Below are 22,763 nucleotides of genomic sequence, written 5' to 3'. Positions count from 1 at the left end.
CATTTAATGTACTTAACAGTGCTGCAAGGTCGAGGTTTTTCCTTCTTCTGAAAATGGGGAATCCAAAGCTCAGAAAGATTATGCACCTTGCCCAAAGGTACACACAAGGACATGAGTTGTTTGACATTGCAAGCACATATTTTTCTTCATTAAAAATGGGGGGCGGGATTTAGCTCAGTGGTTTCGATGCCTGCTAGGCAAGCACAAGGGCCCGAGTTTGATCCCTGGTACCAATATATATGTTTGGGCCGGGGATTTAGCTCAGTGGTTTCGCCGCCTGCTGCGCAAGCGCAAGGACCCAAGTTCGATCCCTGGTAGCAAAAAAAAAAAAAAAAAAATGAGGGGGTTCTCAAGGATGACAGGAGATATGCAAGATTCTGTAGTGAGAACAAAACACTCACTCAGGTGTGTGTGCAGTGTGTATGTATGTATGTCTGTGTGTGTATGTGTCTTTGTCTGTTTGTATGTGTGTCTGTGTGTGTGTGGTCAGTTTTGGTTTTCAGAAAGAGCTATTTGGTGTTTATTAAATTCATTTGATTTTGATTGCATTCTTATCCTGGCTATCTAGCCCACCCTTTCTCAGTGGAAATATCCAGTGTTATTAGCCCTTAACAGGAGAGTAAAACACTAATGTTCACCAGTGGGATTGTTTTCTCCTGTGAGTATGGCATGACTACTGATATAGTTTGCATCTAAACTATCCCCCCAAAAGTCTCATATGTGTGGAAGGTGGTTGGAGCATGGGAGGTGCTCTTCTCATCAGTGGGTTTATCCATTGATGTATGTAATATGTGAATAAACTGCTAGGAGCTGGGACCCAGTTGGAGGTAGGTCAATAGGGGTGTGACCTGGAAAACTGTATTCTTGTCCTGTTTCTCCTTTCTCTCCTGCTTTCTGGCTGCCATTGGTTAGCACCTCTAGTTCCACCATGCCCCTCTGCCTTCCTAGTTTTGCCTTGGAACCAGCCAGCCATGGACTGAAACCGTGAACCGAAACATACCTCTCTTCTTTAAACTTATGAGTATGGGATATTTTGTTTCAATGACAGAAAAGTGGGTAAGGCAACTGCTCCTCAGAGTTCTTTAATTCATCCAGCCAGTGACCCAGAAGAGACCTGTTAAATATTTACTTCCAGGAATGGACACACTCTCTCCCCTTCTCAAAATTGATTTTTAGGATCTCATTATTGCAAACTCAATTTGATTCAATTTGTGGTTTGTTATGATGATGGTGCATTGGCAGATTTCTCTAGAATATGAAGGATAGGCCAAAGGCAGATCCAAGAGTCCCCCGGATGAGGGGAGGTCCTGCAGCTCAGTAGCCTCTCCTTGTAGGTCAAGACAAATCCAGCTGCCTCCCTCCCAACGGAACTGAGAAATGCAGTGCTGGCCAACTTCCCACTGGGCCCATAATTGCTTACCCAGCTGTCACAGCTTGTTTTCTGAGAAAGACAGAGTTCTGGAGGCATATTCTGGCATATTTGATGGATGTTGGTAGCTTGTCAACAAACCAGTGTCAAAAAGGGCTCTGCTGAATAAAGGATTCCTAGCTTGAATTCCCAAGTGAGCTTCGAAGAGCTCCTCTGTGGGCTGATGAAGAAGAATCTGTTTCTCATGACCTGAAAGCTGAAGCTCTAAGTTGACAGAAGAAAGTATTGATTCACCCTGAGACAATTAAACCCACTTGAACTCTGGTTGTTCACAGTAAACAGTATTTTCAATATAATTGCATTTTGAAGCTTTTCTCATGATACATTCTATACGAAAAAATGATTATTATTCAGACCATACACTTGCACGGAAGGGCTTTGGCTAGGAATCCACAAACCACAGAGGTTTCCACCGCCAGCTCAAATTTGCACAGATTCCCCCACAAATTCTGTGACTTTTGCAGCCCTTATGAGAAACTCTGATAACCTCAGATAAACCATCCACAATTTTCCAGAGTGAACTGTGACCACTCCTAAGAATAGCTGCTCTCAGAAAATGTCTGCCATTCCCACATGTGATGGCAGGTGAAAAAACATCATGAGTCTCAACATGATCACATAAAAACAATCAAAGCACAAGAAATTTCAAAACTCTGAAATTCAACCCTAACTTCAGCAGATACACTTTTTTTTTTTTTAGCTCCAACAGTCAGACTTGCCTTCTTATAATAGCTAGTTTTGGGGGATATTGTAGGTACATAAGTATCTGTGAAAACAGTGAAAATTTGTCCTTCAATTAGACTTTCCACTAGCTTCAAATATTATACCAAAATTATGTTTTCATTGTGGGGAACTCTTGTATTAAAGACCCTTCCTTCATTTACATCTGAGTTCATTGGCAGATGCTGGACATAATAAGCACAGAGTAAGACTTACAGAATACACCAAAAGATGTGTGGTCACCCCAAGTGAAAAGTGAGCATGGACAGTGGCAAAAAGTGGTCACTTCCCTGAGGATGTACACACATTAGCAAATGGTCTCATTAAGGGAATAATGTTTCATAAATCTTAGTCACAAATTGGAGGGAAGTAAAGACTGATAGGAAACAGCTCACCCTTGTAAAAATAGCACAATACAGTTATGAGAGGTTTCCTTACTTCACACAATCCTTAGGGACCCTCAGGCACAATACTCAGTTGTTCCTGAAAGGCATTTGTTTGAAGAAAGACATTTTAGTAGGAGTTTCAAAATGAGAGAAGAGTTGCCTTAGTTCTTGTTTGCTTGTTTGTCTTGCTCTGTTTGGATTAGTTGTGTTTTGTTTGTTTATTTTGACCTAGGAATCAAACCCAGGGATGCCCTACCACTCAGGTTCATCTCCACCCATTTATATTTTTCTATTTCGAGACAAGATTTCACTGAATTGAGCAGCAGATAGGATTAAAATTTGTGATCCCCCTGCTTCAGACTCAGTCAGTGCTGAGATTATGGGAGTGTGTATGCCATCACATCTGGTTGCTGTTTTTCCTTATATACAAATGACTGAGATTTTCTATGTAGTGATTTGCCCCGGTTTCATGTTTGGGTGAAATAGAGTACATTTTGTGATGATACTTGAGCACAATCTAAGGAACTTAATAGAGATAATCCGTGTTGAGTGGCAATAGATCACTGCACTGACTACTACAACACCTGTTAGAGGCACGGCCTTGAAATTGTGTGAAGCACTACTGCATGAAGTAGTTGGTCTGTTGGGTCACTTTCCCTTTTAAGGTTACCTCCAAAATCACTACCATTAGCAACCAGGCCACGGGAATCAGAGTTAAAGAGTCAAATCACACACTGGACAGCACAGCATCAACTTATCAGGAAAATTTGTTAGCTGGGCTTTTTCCTGCCCTTTACCAGCTTTACCGTAAAGTCAGTCCTCTCAACATTCACATTTACAAGAATTTATTTTTCTGTCTCTATGGCTTCTGAAAATCTGTGAGTTCCTAAAGGACAAGAATTGTTATATTTATTTCTGTATCCCAAAACCTAGCAGAAGGAGGGTGCCCAGTAACCTTTATTAACGATTGGAGGAGCTTTGAGATCATCAATCCATCAGAAATCTTATACAGAAGTCACTGGCATCATATTTTCTAATTTACTGTATTTCTGTGACACTAGATATGCATAGAAGAGATGTTTCAGTCATTCACATAGAAACTAAGCATGAGATGAGTGGCAGATCACATCACTGACTGACATAATTTTAAGACATTTCTGAGCTTCTGTATCCTCATCTCTAGAGGGAAGGCACTCAGTGAATGATCTTGGAGGCTTTTCCAGCTCTAAAATGCTGTGCTTTCCAAGGTGAGATTCAGAACTACCATGGGACCTCCACATTCTCAGGCCTTCTTGTAGCTGTCCTAGCCTTCCACACCTGCAGGGATACCAGAACTACAAGCTGGGCCTTGTGAAGTTCCCTGTGATAGCACAACATGAATCTTATCACTCTGGAGATGACATTTACAACTGGTGGCTTCATATGCAACAAAGGACCCCAGATGAGTGGAAGAGCCACATAGAGAGCCACAGAAGCAGAGATAGCAAGGAAATTTACTTGAGAAAAAAGAATATGACATCAGCTCTGAGGGTGATGAATTTTGGATGATACCACTTGGCAGTAATTGACCAAATAGGAGCAAAGTCTTGTGTGAAAAGAAACCAACCTGAGGGATAAATGATGGTTGTAATTCTTAATGAGACAGAGAAGTGTGACAGATCATTATACTTTATCAGAATTTATAATGCTTTTTAAAATTAATTAACTTCCCATATATAAAGAATTCAAACATTGAGCCGGGGATTTAGCTCAGTGGTTTTGCTGCCTGCTGCGCAAGCACAAGGACTCGAGTTTGATCCCTGGTACCAAAAAAAAAAAAAAAAAAACGAATTCAAACAGAAGTCCACAGAGGAAACTCAGTGTAGTCTAGAGCCCCCATATGGCCTGGGGAAGATGTCAAAACCCTTCAGGAGCAGGGGTATGAAAAGGCTGACCTCCTCCTTCCTCAGAAGGTGATCAGCGCAGGAGGAAGGTGACCCTGTGTAAGGGTGAGAATTGGTGGGAAGTGTGGCCTAAATGTCTCATGAACTGACACTTTGAGCTGCTTATCCTATGCCAAATGCTATTTTAAGGTATCACATGCATAAAGCAAGCACTATTATCTTTTTTTTTAGAAAACATAACTGGGTTCCCCAGAGAAGCCAAGATTGCCAGGATTCCAGAGTAAGAGACAAAGTCTAGTTGCCACTGTAGTGGCTTCAGCGCAGAGCTCCTGTGTTTAATATGGCTCTATGCTGCATTTAAAGGTTTTCAAATGTCACTGAAAATTCTTAAGATTATTGATCACATATATGAAAATCAGGGGATAAGAATAAACTGACTGTAATTGTTATATAAAACAGCAAGTTTTGGTCCCGCAGAACATGCCTAATCATCCCTCTGCAGACAGACAGGTCTGTGCATGCCCTACCGAGGTTGGGAGTCCCAGGGAACATGCCGAATCAGCCCGCTGCAGACAGGCAGCCACCTGGTTCCACACTACAAAGATGCAGAGGACACCAGACCACCAGACCACTGTACTGAGTCCTGCTGCTCCCGGCCCAGAGGTAGGGGCTTCTGAGCCACCATCCCACTGCTCCTGGTCCAGAGGAAGGGGCTTCCTGGCCACCATCCCTCCTGCTGCTCCCAGCCCAGAGGAAAGGGCTTTTGGGCCACCTTCTGTCCTGCCACTGCTGGCCCAGAGGAAGAGGCTTCCAGGAAACCATCCCTCCCACCACTCCTGGCCCAGAGGTAGGGGCTTGTGAGCTGCTATCACACTGCTCATGGTCCAGAGGAAGGGGCTTCCCAGCCACCATCCCTCCTACTGCTCCCAGCCCACAGGAAAGGGATTTTGGGCCACCATCCCTACCGCTGCTCCCAGCCCCTGTCCCACCTCTCCCAGCTCAGAGGAGGTAATCCGTGCAGGCACCAACAGCTCCCCACCCCCAGTCGAAATGAGAAAACACATAAATAAGTCTCAAAAACAGACCTCCAGATCACCTACAGCAACCCCAAAGGGAAATGAGATGGAACACTCTGATACTCAACCACCTGGACCCACTGAACTGGCATCAAAAGAGGATCTGGAAAAAATGAAATCAGAAATAATTTCTCAGATAACAGGAGAAATTGTGCCCCTAGTGCAAGACATGATTAATAAATCTAGAGAGGAGCTGAGGAATATGATGAAATCCCAACATAGAAAACAAATGGAATCCATAAAACAGATGCAAATAGATTTTCAGGACATGAAAAACTCCATTGAAAGTCTACACAGCAGAATGAGCAATGTGAGGACAGAATTTAAGATATAGAAGATAAAATTGCAATTAGTGACCAGGAAAAGAAAAATTGCTTCAAAATTATACGGGAACATGAGAAATCAATCCAGCAGCTGCTAGATGATGCAAAGAAGAATAACATAAGACTGATTGGAGTCAATGAAGAAACAGGAGAGAGTGGAGATGACATAAAAAATTTCTTCACAGAAATAATGGCAAAAAACTTCCCAAGCAGGGGAAAAGAGCTTGACATACAGATAAGTGAGGCATATAAGACTCAAAATAGCCTTGATAAAAAAAAAAATCTACACATAGGCATATAATTGTTAAGATTCCAGAAACGCAAGAGAAGAATAAAGTTCCACAAGAAGCTAGAGAAAAGAAACAAATCATATACAAAGGAAAGCCCATCAGAATCACAGCAGACTTCTCAACACAAACCATCAAGGAAAGAAGAGCTTGGAGTGACATATTCCAAGCCCTAAAAGAAAACAGCCTCCAACCCAGATTGATGTACCCTGCAAAACTATCTTTTAAAATGGATGGAGAAATAAGATACTTTCAGGACAAAGAGCACCTTAGGAACTTCGTGAATACCAGACCAGCACTCCAAAGAATTTTACACAATATCCTAGGAACAGACATTGAGGATCACAACCCCAGGAAGCAAAGCAGAATGAACCCATCTGGCAAGACAAGAAATTAAATGTAAAGGGGGAGAACCCAACGAAAAGAAAATGTCATGGCAATGACAAGTCAATACATTGCAGTTATAACCATCAACGTTAATGGTCTCAATTCACCAATCAAGAGAAATAGACTGGCAGAATGGGTCAAGAAGCAAAATCCAACAATATGCTGCATACAAGAAACACACTTAATTCAAAATGAAACTCATAGACTGAAAGTTAAAGGGTGGAAAACAATACTCCATGCGACAGGAACCTCAAAAAAAGCAGGAGTAGCTATCCTCTTTGCTGATCAAGTAGACTTCAAACCAACACTGATTCAGAGAGATGAAGAAGGATGCTACATCTTTGTAAAGGGAACAATCCAAGAGGAAGAGATGACAATCATAAATATCTATGCACCAAACGCTAGTGCGTCCAGCTATATAAAACAAATACTAACGGACATGGAAAGTCATATATGCACTAATACAATTGTAGTGGGGACTTGAACACCCCACTGTCACAAATAGATAGATCAACTAGACAAAAAATAAGTAATGAAATACTAGAACTCAATCAAACTCTTGAACAAATGAACTTAACAGATGTTTACAGAGTCTTCCACCCCACAAAATCAGAATACACATTCTTCTCAGCTGCACATGGGTCATTCTTCAAAATAGACCACATAATCACACATAGAACATGTTTAAGTAAGTGCAAAGGAATTGAAGTTATCTCCTGTATATTATCAGGCCATAGTGTGATGAAATTGGAGATTCATAGCAAAAGAAACTCGACAAATTTCATAAACATGTGGAAATTGAACAACACACTTCTGAATAACCAATGGGTCACAGAGGAAATTAAAGAAGAAATCAGACAGTTCCTTCAATTAAATGACAATGACAATACAACATATTGGAATCTATGGAACACAATGAAAGCAGTCTTACAAGGGAAATTCATAGCAGTGAATAAGCATATTAGGAAAACAGAACGAGCCCATTTAAACAACCTGATGCTGAACCTCAAGCTTCTAGAAAAAGAAGAGCAAGACAACCCCAAAGTGCATACAAGGGAGGAAATGATAAAGATCAGAGGAAAAATCAATGCAATGGAGACTAAGAGAACAATACAAAAAATCAATGAAGCCAAGAGTTGGTTCTTCAAAAGAATTAACAAAATTGGCAAACCTTTAGCCAACCTTGTCAGAAAAAGGAAAGAAAAGGCCCAAATCCATGCAATTAGGAATGAAAAGGGTGAAATGACAACAGACCCAGCAGAAATCCAAAGGATCATCAATACCTACTTCCAGAACCTATATGCCAGTAAGATGGACAACACAGAAGAAATGGACAGATTCCCAGATATATATGAATTACCAAAGTTGAATGAAGAAGACCTAAAAATTCTGAACAACCCAATATCAACCAATGAAATTGAAGATGTAATTAAAAACTTATCAACTAAGAAATGCCTGGGCCCTGATGGCTTCACTGCTGAATTCTACAAGACATTTAGAGAGAAACTGCTGCCACTACTGTTTAAACTTTTCAATGAAATTGAAAGGGAACCAATACTCCCAAATTCATTCCTGGAAGCAAGCATCACCTTGATCCCCAAAGCAGAGAAAGACCTAACCAAAAAGGAGAACTATAGGCTAATCTCACTAATGAACATAGATGCAAAGATCCTTAATAAGATAATGGCAAACAGAATGCAGAAGATCATCAAGAAGATCATACACCCTGATCAAGTGGGATTCATGCCAGGCATGCAGGGATGGTTCAATATACGAAAATCAATCAATGTAATACACTATATCAATAGAGCCAAGGACAAAAACCATATGATTATCACCATAGATGCAGAAAAAGCATTTGACAAAATCCAACATTTATGATAAAAACCCTACAAAAAATGGAATAGATGGTCTCTACCTCAAACTAATAGAAGCCATCTATGAAAAACCAACAGCCAATATCATACTAAATGGTCAAAAACTGAAATCCTTCACACTAAGATCAGGAACAAGACAAGGATGTCCACTATCACCACTCTTGTTCAATATAGTTCTGGAAACATTAGTCATGACAATTAGACAAGAGAAAGAAATAAAAGGAATAAAGATAGGAAATGAAGTCAAATTGTCATTATTTGCAGATGACATGATACTCTCTATAGAAGACCCCAAGAACTCCACCAAAAGTCTTCTAAACTTAATAACCAAATTCAGTCAAGTAGCTGGTTACAAGGTCAACACACAAAAATCAATAGCTTTCCTCTAATCGAATGACACACTCACTGAGAGAGAAATAGCACAAATAATTCCTTTCACAATAGCATCCAAAAAACTAAAATACCTAGGAATCAACCTAACGAAAGAAATCAAAGATCTCTTCTCTGAAAAGTATGGTGCTATGAAAAGAGAGATTGAAGATGATATCAGAAAATAGACAGAAATCCCCTGCTCCTGGGTAGGAAGGATTAATATAGAGAAAATGGCCATACTTTCAAAACTGCTATATAGATTTAATGCAATTCCAATTGAGATCCCATCAGCACACTTCATGGGCCTTGAGAAAACAATCCAAAAATTCATTTGGAACAAGAAGAGACCCAGAATAGCAAAAGCAATTCTAGGTAACAGAGACATGGCAGAGGGTATCACAATCCCCAACCTGCAACTCTACTACAAAGCTACTGTGATAAAAACAGCATGGTACTGGCAAAGAAACAGACCTGAGGACCAGTGGAACAGATTAGAAGATGCAGAAAGAACTCCACACTCAGCCACCTTATCTTCAACAAAGGAACCAAACACCCTCACTGGAGGAAAGACAGCCTCTTCAATAAATGGTGCTGGAAAAATTGGCCTTCAACTTGCCAAAGACTAAAATGACCTATATTTCTCACCATGTACTAAACTAAAATCAAAATGGATTAAAGATCTAAATATTAAAACAGAAACGCTGAACAAGCTGGAAGAGAGGTTAGGTAGAACTCATGAAGACATTGGTGTAGGAAGAGATTTTATGAACCAAACTTCAGTAGCCCATGAACTAGCACAAACAATTGACAAGTGGGAACTCATCTTATTAAAAAGCTTCTGCACAGCAAGAGAAAGCACCAACAACGTGAAGAGATAATACCCAATGTGGGAAAAAATTTTCACCAGCTGTTCCTCAGAAAAAGATCTACTATCTAGAATCTATAAAGAACTTAAAAAGATCAGACCTCCTAAATTTAAAGACCCAATCCCAAAATGGGCATCTGAAATGAACAGACATTTCTCAGATAAAGAAGTAGAAATAGCAAATAAATACATGAAAAAATGTTCAACATCACTGGTCATTCGAGAGATGCACATGAAAACAATGCTGAGATTCCACTTCACTCCAGAAAGAATGGCTGCTATCATGAAATCAACCAATAACAAATGCTGGCGGGGCTGTGGGGAAAGAGGAACCCTGCCCCACTGCTGGTGGGAGTGTAGACTGGTGCAAGCACTGTGGAAATAAGTATGGAGATACCTCAGAGAACTAGGACTGGAAGTCCTATTTGAGCCAGCTATTCCCTTACTGGGTATCTTCCCCAAAGAATTAAAAGAATCATACCACAGTGATATATGTGCACCCATGTTCATAGCAGCACATTTCGTGGTAGCTAAAACCTGGAAGCAGCCCAATTGTCCATCAGCTGGAGACTGGATAAAGAATATGTGATTTTTAAATAAAATGGAGTACTACTCAGCCATAAAAAATGAGAAATTAGAGACATTTATAGCTAAATGTATGCCCATTGAGGCGATACTCTTTAGTGAAATAAATAGGACAGATAAGTATAAATACTGAATAATTTCTCTAGTGTAAGAAACTGAAAGTGTAAATAACGACTAAAATATAATATATAATGTGAAATAGGAAAAATAGGGGCAAAGGGGAAGTGGGAGGGGTAGGGGAAAGGAAAGAAGGGAATGTAATTAATATGAGAAAATGAAAAATGGGAACAAAGTCTTTGTACATAGGGACGGATGGAGGGGTTGAAGGGAGGGCAGGGGAATGGGAAAAAATAAGAACCAAGAGAGATTATGTAAAGGTGCAAATTTCCAGTGATGAATGTCATTATATTATACACCTAAAATGTACTGATAAAGTTAATTTTTTAAAAATGAACAATAAAAGAAATGAACATGCTTATGATGATGTGGGGAAGAAATGCTGATGGAACTTGATGATGGATTTGCTGTGGGAAGGAAAGGATTGCAAGATTACAGGAATGACACATAGATCTAGTGTGGGCAGTTTGCACAATCTATTCGCATAAGTGAGTCTACAAAGAGATTCAGTATCCTTGAATGCGTAAGTTGATTAAGAGCTTTGGGGGATTTATTTAATTGAAGGTATTTGTGGTATAATCAAAAAGAGATATCAATCAAGCATATATTGAGAGACAGAGAGCTCAGAAAAACTATTTGGCTTGAGATGCAAATTAATTAACTTTTCTAAAAGTAAATTTTATTTTGTAAATTTATAACTTTTCTATAATTATTGCTATAAGCATAATAATTCCTACCTGAAAAGATTGTTTTTAGATGTGGGATATGTGTCATATAGCACTAGACATACTAAATGACAGGAGAGGGGCACATTGATCATTAAGGCACCATTTCTAAGAAATGGCTAATTTATTGAAGGAAAAGTTGCCACCAGTAGGAAAAATACTGATTGTCTTATTCAGCAAGTGTTTCCATTAATGACAGTTTCAGGATGGTTTTCTCATCCCCCTATCTTTCTTCTCTTACAGTCATTGTAAGACATGCATTCATTTTAGCAATTTCATATTGACAAATTTATTTCAAGTGTACATCTTTTTATACTTGTCAACAATTTAGCAAGGTGCACACCCTTTACTTACTTGACTCACTAAAAGGAATATGGTTGACCAAAGATAAATCAATCTGACAGCAGAGGTGACAAAGGAGGAAAAGCTGTCCTCAGTAATTCTTTTGAGAAAATAATGTAGCAAGGTTGGCTGTCAGATATCCACATGTGGAAGATGTGTCAGAAGCAAAATGAAATTTACATTCAGCAATAAAGTGTACAATTTGTTTCAAATCATTGTCTATAAGATGCTAAATCATTTTCCCATAATTATTTAGCATAGTAATCTTCATGTTAGAAGAGCTTGTGCTGAGTTCAGCTTAGAATACAGTGGGAGAAACCCTTCTATTCTTCCCTTCTATTCTATTCTTCTTGGGCAAGGAGGAACCCAGATGTGGCAGGAAGCTGAGATCCAAGAGCTGATGACAAAGAAAGTAAAGATGGCAGCAGACTTGAGTGCGAGTCTAAGAGAGGGTGGTTATCTGCCGAAGGATGTTGTCAGTGTTTCCCAAAAAGGCAACAAAATAGTGGCAATAGGAGATTTCCTTTCTGGGTGTGGGCCCACATTATTACTAGATATAACTAAGCAGGGACTCCTTGCTAGAAATGTTGCTATGTGTTTGATATATAAAACTCAAAATCTCATAGCCATCTTTAAAATAATTACCAATGTCATTTTCAGGTAAGAAAAGAGAAGCTGAAAAGAAATTGAATGTTTGCTAGCAGGTTTATGATTAAGTTTACCTTTTAAACTTATTTTTAACTGACACTTTAAAATATAAAAATTATACATGTTTCTGGGGCACCATAGGACATTTTGATATGCGTATACATTATATAATGTTTAAATAAAGGTAAACATATCTATCACCTTGAACATTTATTATTTCTTTATAGTGAAAACATTGAAAATTCTTTCTTCTACCTTTTTGAAATACACAAGACATTATCATTCAAGATTCATATTTTAAGAGCAGGCCATTTTATTTAGGAATGCACAAAAGGAATCTGTTCCTCTGGACTTCAGTGTGAGCACCCCAAAACAAAAGTCCCAGTCATACAAAGCAGCAGAAGCCAGAGTCATGTCAAATGAGTCATTCTAACATTTATAAGATGGGTAAAGTTATGAAAGACAAATTATTTTTAGAACAAAATACTTAGAAAAAATAGATGCTGCTTTTACTCGTAGTGATTTTAAAGCAGAATATATTGAAATAGGCTAATGAGACTCTGAACACCCTCAATTTCGGCACTACAGTTATAATAACCTTAATTATTTAATGAAAAAGGAATAAGGAATATGGAATCATCTGACAAACTCTTCCATTTTAGTACCCATAAAGTATTTATGTATCTATGCATATGAGAAAGGAAGCCACCCATTAGAAAGACTACTGCAATTATGTTTAAATAAAATAAAATAATAATAATTAAATGATAACTGACTATATGTTCTTGGAGCAAATGCTAGGTATCAGAAATGGATCTGGCCCCAAGGAACAGAGGCAGGGGGTAACTCCAGCCTTCTAGATCAGACAGATGATGAGGAGGCACGGTAGACTTATCAATAAAACCTAGGCCTGCAGCCTCACACATGGTAGGGGAGGAGGCTGGTAAAGTCCAGCAGTCAGAAGACTTTAAAAGTAGGTGATAACTGAGCTGTGGTGAATGGCAAGCAGGTGACCTCCCAGTAAAGGAGAAGGACTTTCTATAGACAAAGGTGGCAGCAGATAGTCAGTGTGGAGTGTGAGAAGCTCACAGCCTGCACAGGGACCAGCTGTCAGGAGCACAGAGAGGAAGTCAAACATGGAGGATGCAGCAAATGTGGGAGTGGAGTACTGAAGGTCTTCAGATGGGCCCATTCTCTCAGAGACTTTGTTGGAACCCTCACTATTCCTTTCAGAAGGTGCTGGAAAACCAGGCAACTGTCAGAACAGCTCCAGAAGTGACAGGCAAGGGAAGTGAATGGGCAAACATTGCTAGAAATGGGCAGGTGAAGGCTCACAGGAAGTAGCATAAGAGTATTGAGTGCCTGGGGCCTGCAAAAGAAACCTGAAATTATGCCTGGGGCTCCTTGGTGCCAGAGGATAACTTTGAATTTGGGGATGAGCTAATATGAATGACAGCATCAGACTCATTCTCCATGCCTACACTCACACTGTCTGCACTCTGACTCCTGCACACACTCCCTTTGGGCACACACCAGCTTATTCTCTGTTTATTCACTACCTGTGACCCAGTCTAGGATCTTAATGTGCCTATCATTCAGCACTCACTCCCTGGGTGTACACGGTCTGCTCAGTGTACATGGTGCAAAGGTTAGTGTCAAGGTAGAGGAGACAGACATCAGACAATTACAGAATTAATAAATCAAATGTTTGAAAGGGGCTTCAAAGTACAAATATGGAACTTAGAAAAGTTCAGAATAAGATTTTCATTTTCCTTACATCTCTAGGGCTTTGCATGTTGCTTAATATCCTAGGTGCTGAATAATTAGTGACAATTGACTGAATAAATTAGAAAATGAATGAAAGAATGAATATGCCAACTTGTCCAAAATGATAAAGGTTAATGTCTTAAGAGATTATAGACCTGTAAATCCCTACTAATCTTTAGCAACTTATTCAAATAAAATTTTGAGGAAAATGTATTAAACCCATAAAAAAATCAATTCCATACAAACTACAATTGTTTTATCAATAAGTAACCTGGTTATCTAACTGACAGAATGAGGGCTGACCAATGTATTCATCCATCAGTGAATATTTATCAAGTAGTTCTTTATGTGTTTTCAGTTCTGGCACTTACTAGTCAAATAGCTTTACCTCTATTTTGGCTCTAAATTTACATTAAGTTCAGGAACTTGGGGAGGACCACAATAAACAAATGAAAAAAACCAAACAAGTGGGATTCTGGTTTGCATTTTAAAGTAAACAAAGACACATCATATAACCTTGTGTCAATAGTGAGTGCCCCAGAAGTAGGGCAGGTGTGTCTAGAGGGGAGGCCAGGGTGAGTTTTTTCAAAGAGGTAACATTAGAATTGAGAATTACACCAACAGGAGCAGTGAACCATGTAGATTCTGGGAAAGGTTGTTTGGTGATTCAGAGGTCCTGAAATACAAAAATTCTGGTATATTTTAGGAATAGCAAAAGGCCTGTGTGGCCAGACAGAAGTGAAAGGCAGTTGAAGAAGTAGGTAAGGAATATTCAGTGGGGCATTTGCTTGAGGAGTGTGAATTTCATTTCAATTGAATCAGGAAGGAAAATGATATAATTTTGTTTTCTTATTTAGAAAGATCACTTTGGTACCTGTGTGATACATGAGTTTGGGAGACTGGGGTGTGGCAAGGAGTTCACATCTGAGGCTACGAGGCACAGGCAGAGCATTCTATTCACAAAGTGAGGAGAAGTTCACATATTTCACATGTGATTTAGAGAAAGGAGCTGGGCTGTACTGTGAGCTCAGCAGGACAGAGGATATGCAGAAGAAGAAGTAAGGTGCCTCCTGGAAGGGATATTTGTGCCATTTACTGACATACAGGGGGTGGTGAGGGGCAGGCTGTGAGGTAATTAGTAATAAAGTGTTCCACTTTCACTCTACTCATTTTGAGATATTTATCATACTTTCAAGTGGTGATATCAAGTAGGTGATTGCATACATAATTTCAGAGCTCTGGCTAGGAGGTAGAGATATGAATTGACCAGCATGTAGATGCTGGATAAATTCTTGGAGCTCTATAAATTTAGCTAGTCATAAGGAGTAGGTAGAAAATACAAGAACGCCTGAAACTAAGCCCTGAGAAGAAGTAAGTGTAGCAAGTGAGATAGGAGGAAAAGCTAAGATTTTTTAAAATGTAAATTGTTATTTGAACCAAATACTCTAAGAGGTTGAGGCAAGAAAAGTGAAATGACCCCTTGGATTTGTGTGCATGGAGGTCACTGGTGTATCTTGACTAAAGTAGTTTCGATAGAACATTCTTCATTGGTCAGGGATCTCCCAAAGAAGCAGAAATAGTAGGATGCTTATATATGTTGGAAGATTTATTACAAGCTATGGCTTACAAAATTTTAGTGGTGGTTAAGCAAATGTGAAGTCCACAGGGCAGGGCTATCTGGAAGACAGACAGAAACTCAGGCAGGAGCTGAAGCAGCTGCCAAGTTAGATTTCTTTTTCCTTAGGGAAATCTCAGTGCTGCTCTTAAAATCTCTGAACTGACTGAATCAGGACTATAAGCTTATCTAGGATAATCTGAATTAAAGTCATCTCATTTCCAACATCAACCATGTCACAGCAACACTTAGAATAGTTTTGGGTTGAATAACTGGGGACTAAGGCCTGGCCACATTGACACTTTCGGCTGACCCTCAGATGTCTAGAGACAAAGAAAGGGGAGAAGGCTGAGATAGCAACTGAAGAAAGAAACTCTTCTGTGAAGAGGAGGAAGAAAGGAGAAGAGGCTCTAATAGGGCCATGGGGGTTTGTTATTGTTATTTTGCTCAATAGCATATACAGTAAAGTTCTGTGTTTATTGGAAAAATCCAGGTCAGAGGAAGATAAGATCATGCTGAAGAAAGAACTAGATGTAGAAGCATGTTGAAGCATTGACTTTAAATAGAGGTTAAGAGATGTGCTCCTCCCCACCAGCCCAAGGGAAAAAGCACCAAATCGTATCAGCTAGTTGAAGATTGTAGGGTTCTATTGGGAAGTACACTCCAATGAAGGACATTTTCTGTTCAGCAGCTCACTGAGGTAGTTAATGTCTCATCATTGGCCATGCTTCCCCGAAGGAAACTCATCCTCATAGAGGACACTCTAGATGTAGAGCTGACACAGAAAGAGATAGGACTGCAATCCCTCAAAGTCAGAAGTTCTCAGTTTAATCCATAATTGAGTCCCTGCAGACCTGAGAACCTTTAAGTACTATAGAAAGTCTTACAAATTATTGTGGACATTTTTCTGAGGAAAAAATCTGTTGTTACCATCAGATTCTCAAAGGGGTCCATCACCAGAGAAAGTTAGACATGTAGCTCAAAGATGTCACTTAAGCCTGCATTCCATGGTTTATATGACATTGTAAGTTTTTCTGTAGGAGCAGACAGTGTAGGTGAGCAATGGGTGTGAAGATTGAGGAGAAAAATCCAACAAGGAGAAAGCTAAAACATAAAGTATGAGGACATATTAAAAAGTAGGGAAATGATTAGGCCAAAATAGACTACTAGGAAAATAAAATAAATAACCTTTCTTATCTCTTATAGGATGAAGCTTTTATACTTTAGTTAAAAACAAACAAAAGCAAAGAAAAAACAAAAGCAAAAAATAAATCCTCAGTGTAGTGGCAACTTGTTATCAAGAGATGAGTTATGAAGAGAATCCAGAGGAGGCATAGAGAAGAAGGAAGTCCCTCCTTGGCCTAATGTTTGTTGATGTTGTGTTCTGAAAGTGCTTGTTCAAGATAAATACAGTCATTTCACAAGCAAATCTCCTATGTGCAGGATTTTATTTTTACCAGACCCACCCTATACTCATAATTTGCCTGGAGAGCTATTCACATTTGCTTTGTGTGTCCCCATTCCCAGAAATATCAATTTTGCATGTAAGTAGTGGGACTGGGGAAATGTACTTTTACAGAGCACTTCAAAGGGTTCTAAGGCAGGATTTTGGTTGATCCCTAGGTGGAAAACAATTAAAGAATGTGGAATATCAGGCACTCCTGCAACCCAAATCAGAAACCTGCTGAACTCATTTAAATAAAAATCCGGGTGGTCAAATGTGTTTACTCATTAGAGGTCACTGGGTGTCAGAATCTAACACTAGGAATGTCATTGCTTATAGCAGAAAAACAACCTATGATGAGACAATTTTACATTTCAGTACAAAGCCTAGAGGGGAGAATTGTGGGGATGGGAAGGTTCCCTGCATGATTCTGACCTTCTACAGTGATTACCAATTCCACCCATGTTTCCAGCTTTCCGTATGTGCAAGTTGGAGCTCTACTTTCAAATTCAGCATAAACAACTCACAAAGAAATAGACACATATCATAATTCTAGAGAAGTGTGCTGTGTGTTGCACTGCATTGAAACCATCCTCCTTCTTCAGGAACAAGTAAAGAGATGGTTTTCCCCATGTGGCTCTAAGTATAGGAAGGCCTTTATAATAACTCAACTCATTTCTGGGGAAAACTGAACATAACAAGTTATTTTATTACAAATTACAAAAGTTAGCCAACCTCAAGTGCTCTTAATGTTAAACTTTTGATTGAATCTTTGCTACATTATTGTCTCAAAATTTCTTGAGCCCTAAAAAGAAATGTATTTGTCTTATTCTAGGTTAAAGTACACATATTATTGAAAGCATAGAAATAACTTTGTATACAATAATTTTCTTTCTCACTGTGGATAACCCAGTGTCCTGTGTCTGGTGTTGTTCACAGACAAAGAGCAGGATTCGGTGGCACATGTGTGTACTCACTGTAGGAACATCCATACACCTCCACCCGCATGCCGATCTTGCCACTAGGATTCCACTCCAGGGGCACGAAGCGAACAAAGCGGGCCCTCACTGAGTGCAGCAGCTTGTGATGCACCACACTGTCAGCATTCATGTTGCCTGCGAAGGTCTAAGGGGAGAAAGAGACCTGGTGAGGCTGTGGTACAAAGGAGCACAGCACAAACTCACACGTGTCATTCCACTAAGTCTTTCAGAAAAAAAATCCCCAATTTCACTAGCATTCATCTGACTTGGGTGACAATCCTTCACTGTGTGTTGCATTTTTATAGACAGATCGTACATTATCCTTTAAGAAACTCCGCTTGCCCACACTCAGTGACCAGTCGAAACTTATAAAGACAGCAATCTTAGCAAGTTGCAGCAACTCTAATAGTTTAACAGAGTTAATAATACAATGAAGTCCCAGTGTTCCTAACCTGCATAATCACTGTGGACTGGGTGATAACTGATGATCTCCTCTTCTAAAGAAAGGATTTTATTGAAGTAATTGTTGTCATTATTTCAGTTCAGTCACTATATTATGTACTTTACATTTTAATTATCACCATTTTATAGATTTAAAAAAATGGACTCTAGAGAGAGAAAGGAGGATGAAAATACATCTCCAAATCATCCACTTGGTTGTTAACTGATTGACTTGAGATGCAATTCCAAGACTGTCCTATTCCAAATCTAATGCAATTTCTATAGCTCTCGCTCTTCAACTATACCATTGTTAATTGTTATAGAGGAGGGAGATACCACAACTCAGATTTATATGTAGTTCATTCTCATATTTATTTTTTAAGCTTAAGTGAACAAACCCACAACACAAGAAGTATTTGGTCCAGTAGAAATATATCTCCCAACTTTCAGTGGTATGAACTATTTCTGGAAAACTATTTTTTTCTGTATATGTGATCCAAAGGCTTACAGCTCATCTTTTTCTTTTAATTAGGGTAAAATGTACATAACATAAATTTTAACATTTTAACCATGTTAAAGTATTTAATTCAGAGGCATTAAACACACTCATGCTGTCGCACAAGCATTACCACCGACCAGCCTCAGAACTGTTTCATTATCCCAGTCAAGCTTCATCTCTAAGACAGTGTGTCTGCTGGAATGCCACTGTGCTTGCTTCACTATGAGCCATCATCTGTCTTCTTTTCAGGGTCAAGAATTTATAGATAAACCTCCCTGCCCATGTGCAATCAACACTAACCAATTAAAATCCCATTTGCTTTTTCAAATGGTCAAAGTGATTTTTGTCTACTTAATGGAATCCATTTTCAAAGACTCTTAGATAACATTGATTGCATTTTCACAAACCCTGGGAATCTAGGGTATCTTCAACAATCTCTGACATTTCTATTACCCACAAAACACCCGCTAGCTATGATTTTAGTCTGCTGATACAGTGATTCCCATTATCAAGAGGTGATTTAAGAAGAAAGAGGAAGTTGACTTCCTGCGTTGCCACTACTCCTGAAGCACAGCTCTGCATAAGAAGAAATAGGTTGGCAGAAAAGAGCTGCCTAAGATTCAAGTCCAGGTTTTCACCCTACATGTTTGTCAAAGGTTTTGGCCATTTCACTATCTCCAAACAAAAAACAATTTTATTTGGCAGGACTGGTCTTCCACATGGCCAGCTCCCACTGGCCTGGACAGGAGGCTGTCCCCATTCTCTAGAAAGGGCTTTTTCCCATGGGATTTTGGTTCCTTTTTAAAATTTTTCTGTTTATATCTGTGATTTGCATATGTAAAATAAGAGGATACGGGTCTGGTGATTTCTCATTGCTTTGTATGGAGTAAAGATTTTTATGTTTCCCTTTAAACTAATGGGAAGGACTTCCATTCACCACTCTGGATTCCCTATTGATTGTGGGTGTATCAATCCCCAGACATATGATTCCTTGGTTTTGGGGGATCATTTATCTATCCCAAATGTACAACACGATCTTATCCACTCTGAGGGTGTCCAAGTATCCCTCTTAGCTCTGCGTAATTTGTAGACAGAATATATCTTGACAATATCTTCAATGTCTAATTGTGTATCCACATACAGGTTTGTTTTACATTCTGGAAATACTTTCAGTTTATTCCTTAACTCATATTTACTATGCTCTGAAGAGAAGGAACTCTGGATTGTCATTTAAAAGTTGCAGCAGTCTATGACTGTGACACTGGACAAGCACATTACTCAGTCTTTCTGTGTCTCACTATCTTACAGTCTTATGATTGCAGTCTCACACTCTCAAATGCTTCCTGTCCCACAGTTATATCATAGACTCAGAGGCCCCAGGCCAAGCTGACCCAGTGTAAATAGAGTTTAGAGATTCTGATCCCAGGGCTCTCATGGAGCTAGCAGTCTACAGTCACCTGAAAAGCACTTGATGCTGGGGCAGATTGAGCCCAGAGAAAGCTATAACTGCTCCCTCACCAAACTCTCCAGAATAAGACTAGATCACACAGGTTCTGCCTATGGTTCAAGAATCTTTTATTTTTCTCCCATTATCACCTCCATATGTAAGTGAAGTCAGGTTTCTACAAGAAAGTAATTGCTGTGGGCTACATCACAGCTACCGTTTTCCAGAGTATTCTCCCTGCCAGCCACTTTCTTGGCTCTTTTCATGTTCACTTGTCCCGCTTATCCAGAAGAAAAGTTTTCATCAGCTTCATCACACATACACACATTCAACCTTACTGAACTGGCCAAATATCTTTCTATTAAGTGGTCAATTAATATAGTATCCTCATGCCACCCCATGACTCAGAGAGGCTTTTGGCATGAATACATTGCAGAAGCGCAGATCCTTCCCATTTCCATTTCTGAATGATATTCCATGACCACTCAGAAGGTTGTCTTTTGTTTCTCCCAATACCATATGTTTCTCCCAATATCAATTTACTAATTTACTTATACTGAATTTGAACACAGGCCTTTTATAGTTGTAATGATACTCATATAATTATTACTACTAAATATTATGCATATGGTCTCAATTATTACTATTAAATATCATGCAGATAGTCTTTAACAAAACAGTTTATTGATTTTTGCCTTAAAATATTTACTTATTTATCCATCTAGCCATTGATTTATTTGTGTGGTCCTGGGAATGAAATCTAGGGTCTCATGTATAATAGGAAATCACTCTACTAAGCTGTAGTTCCTGCTCCGGTAGTTAATTGGTTTTAGCCCTATGCAGTAGCACAGTGCAGCAATTTATCTTTCTTTTCCAATAGATAAAGAACTTGAGGCTTACAAACACCAAGTTCTATGCAATGGTCACATGGAGATAGTGGGAATTTCCTCTAGAAGCTCAGTCTCCCATCTCCCCCCTCAGAGAACTTACCATCTCATAGGGCACAACTGTCATCAAAGATAATAAGCAATGGAAAGATGATCCCAGGACCAGCTCCTCTATGACTACACAAGTAGAAGAATTTACAGGAAGTAAGAAAGAGAAGAACGTTTGAGTCAGCTTTAGGTCTTCAGTTCTGACACTCATTCCTGGACACTAAACACTATCTTGGTTTATGAATGATGAAACCTGAGGAGATGGTGAAGTGCTGATGCTCTTCCCCCACTTTGTCAGCCAGGTGATGGAGTAAGTATGAACTGTGAGGCTAAGCCCAGGACCCAACTTAGCAGTGGAGATTGCACAGGTCAGCATTAGGTGACTCCTTTGAATTCAGTAGTTAGTCCACTATAGTCAACCCACCCATACTGGTGCTTTGCCTGGCTGAAAAATTATGTGCATCTAGATGCCACCAAGCAGATGTTATTAACTGGCCTAACTGCAGTCTGTGCAAAATATGACAGGAACAACAACTGAATTTGGTAGCCACAACCTTGACAGAGAATAATGGGAACCCTAAGGTAGATGCTATCTCAAATCAGGGACTCTGTCAGTCAAATGGTGCTGCCTGAGGGTGTGTTTTCAAGAGAATCAGCAAAGTGGGAGAGAAAAAAAAAAGATGAGCTTTGGGTACTAATCCTAGCAACCCTGATGATGCTCACTCTTCATCCTCAGCAAGGCACTTAGATGATAGTTCCCTTGGTGAAACAGGTTGTGTCTTGTTTAAACCACAATGTCTGTCCTGGTGCATGGAACACAGTATTTCTTAAAGGTGTACTGAGTAACTCCAGCAAAATTTATGTAGCTGTTTCAAAATATGTACATTTACAAATATCACCTTTATATAGCTGAAACTTACTATATTAGAAACTTACTGAATGACTAAGGGAATGGATGAAGACAGGGACATGAAAAACTTTTCTGCATTTACATATTCAAGTGACATTGAACTTAATATGTTCTTACCAATACAAACACTACTCACAGAAATAAAAAAGAAAGAGCTATGTCCCTATATAACATAGTTGTAACATTACTATAGAGTGAGAGTATATTCTGAAATAGTGACCTACTAATAAAAGGGAAAACTTTTGTATATTTTACTTAAGTTTTCTAAATGAAGTTCTAAGGGCTTATTCCAAAAAAGAGTGCAAACTAAAGCTAAGGAAAGACTGAAAGCTCAGAGCCAATTATAAATACATTTTTATTTGATAAAATACATTTAATAAGGTAAAAGGCAATTAACATGCAAACCATAGCATTAAAACTAAAAATTATAAACCCACTCAGGCTCTAATGTTCTAAACTGTGTTTGCAGAGGTATGTGCAGAAATAGATTTCCAACAGGCACTTAGAGAAGAGAAAGTGAGCCATTATGGGTGGCTGAGAATGATTCTAAAATGTTACATATTAAGAGGTTAAAAGAATACCCAAACTGATGAATTATTATGCTCTTTTTCCTTTCCTTTCTTGTTTACAGTACATGCTCTGTGATGGCCTCTTTAGAGCAGCAATAGGGTATCTGCTGCCATTTCAAGGGACTGTTATTTAATTA

The 22,763-nt window shown here is 39.1% G+C and overlaps 1 protein-coding gene across 5 annotated transcripts in view; it reads right to left on the bottom strand.

Annotated features, from left to right (window-relative positions):
- Positions 1-22,763, bottom strand: part of Cntnap5 (contactin associated protein family member 5) — an 874,588-nt gene that overhangs the window by 485,102 nt on the left and 366,723 nt on the right. For all 5 annotated transcript variants that reach the window (XM_087198285.1, XM_021236419.2, XM_021236420.2 and 2 more), the window contains one exon: positions 17,826-17,973. In XM_087198285.1, the coding sequence (XP_087054411.1) occupies positions 17,826-17,973 (148 nt within the window). The remainder of the gene's footprint in view (positions 1-17,825; positions 17,974-22,763) is intronic.

The sequence above is a fragment of the Heterocephalus glaber genome, unplaced genomic scaffold (genome assembly GCF_053883595.1).
Source record: "Heterocephalus glaber isolate CG9 unplaced genomic scaffold, H.glaber_assembly_v1.0 deba00000347, whole genome shotgun sequence".
Lineage (NCBI taxonomy): Eukaryota > Metazoa > Chordata > Mammalia > Rodentia > Bathyergidae > Heterocephalus > Heterocephalus glaber.
The sequence above is the reverse complement of the archived record's forward strand: the minus strand, read 5'-3'. Positions and strand labels throughout refer to the sequence as shown.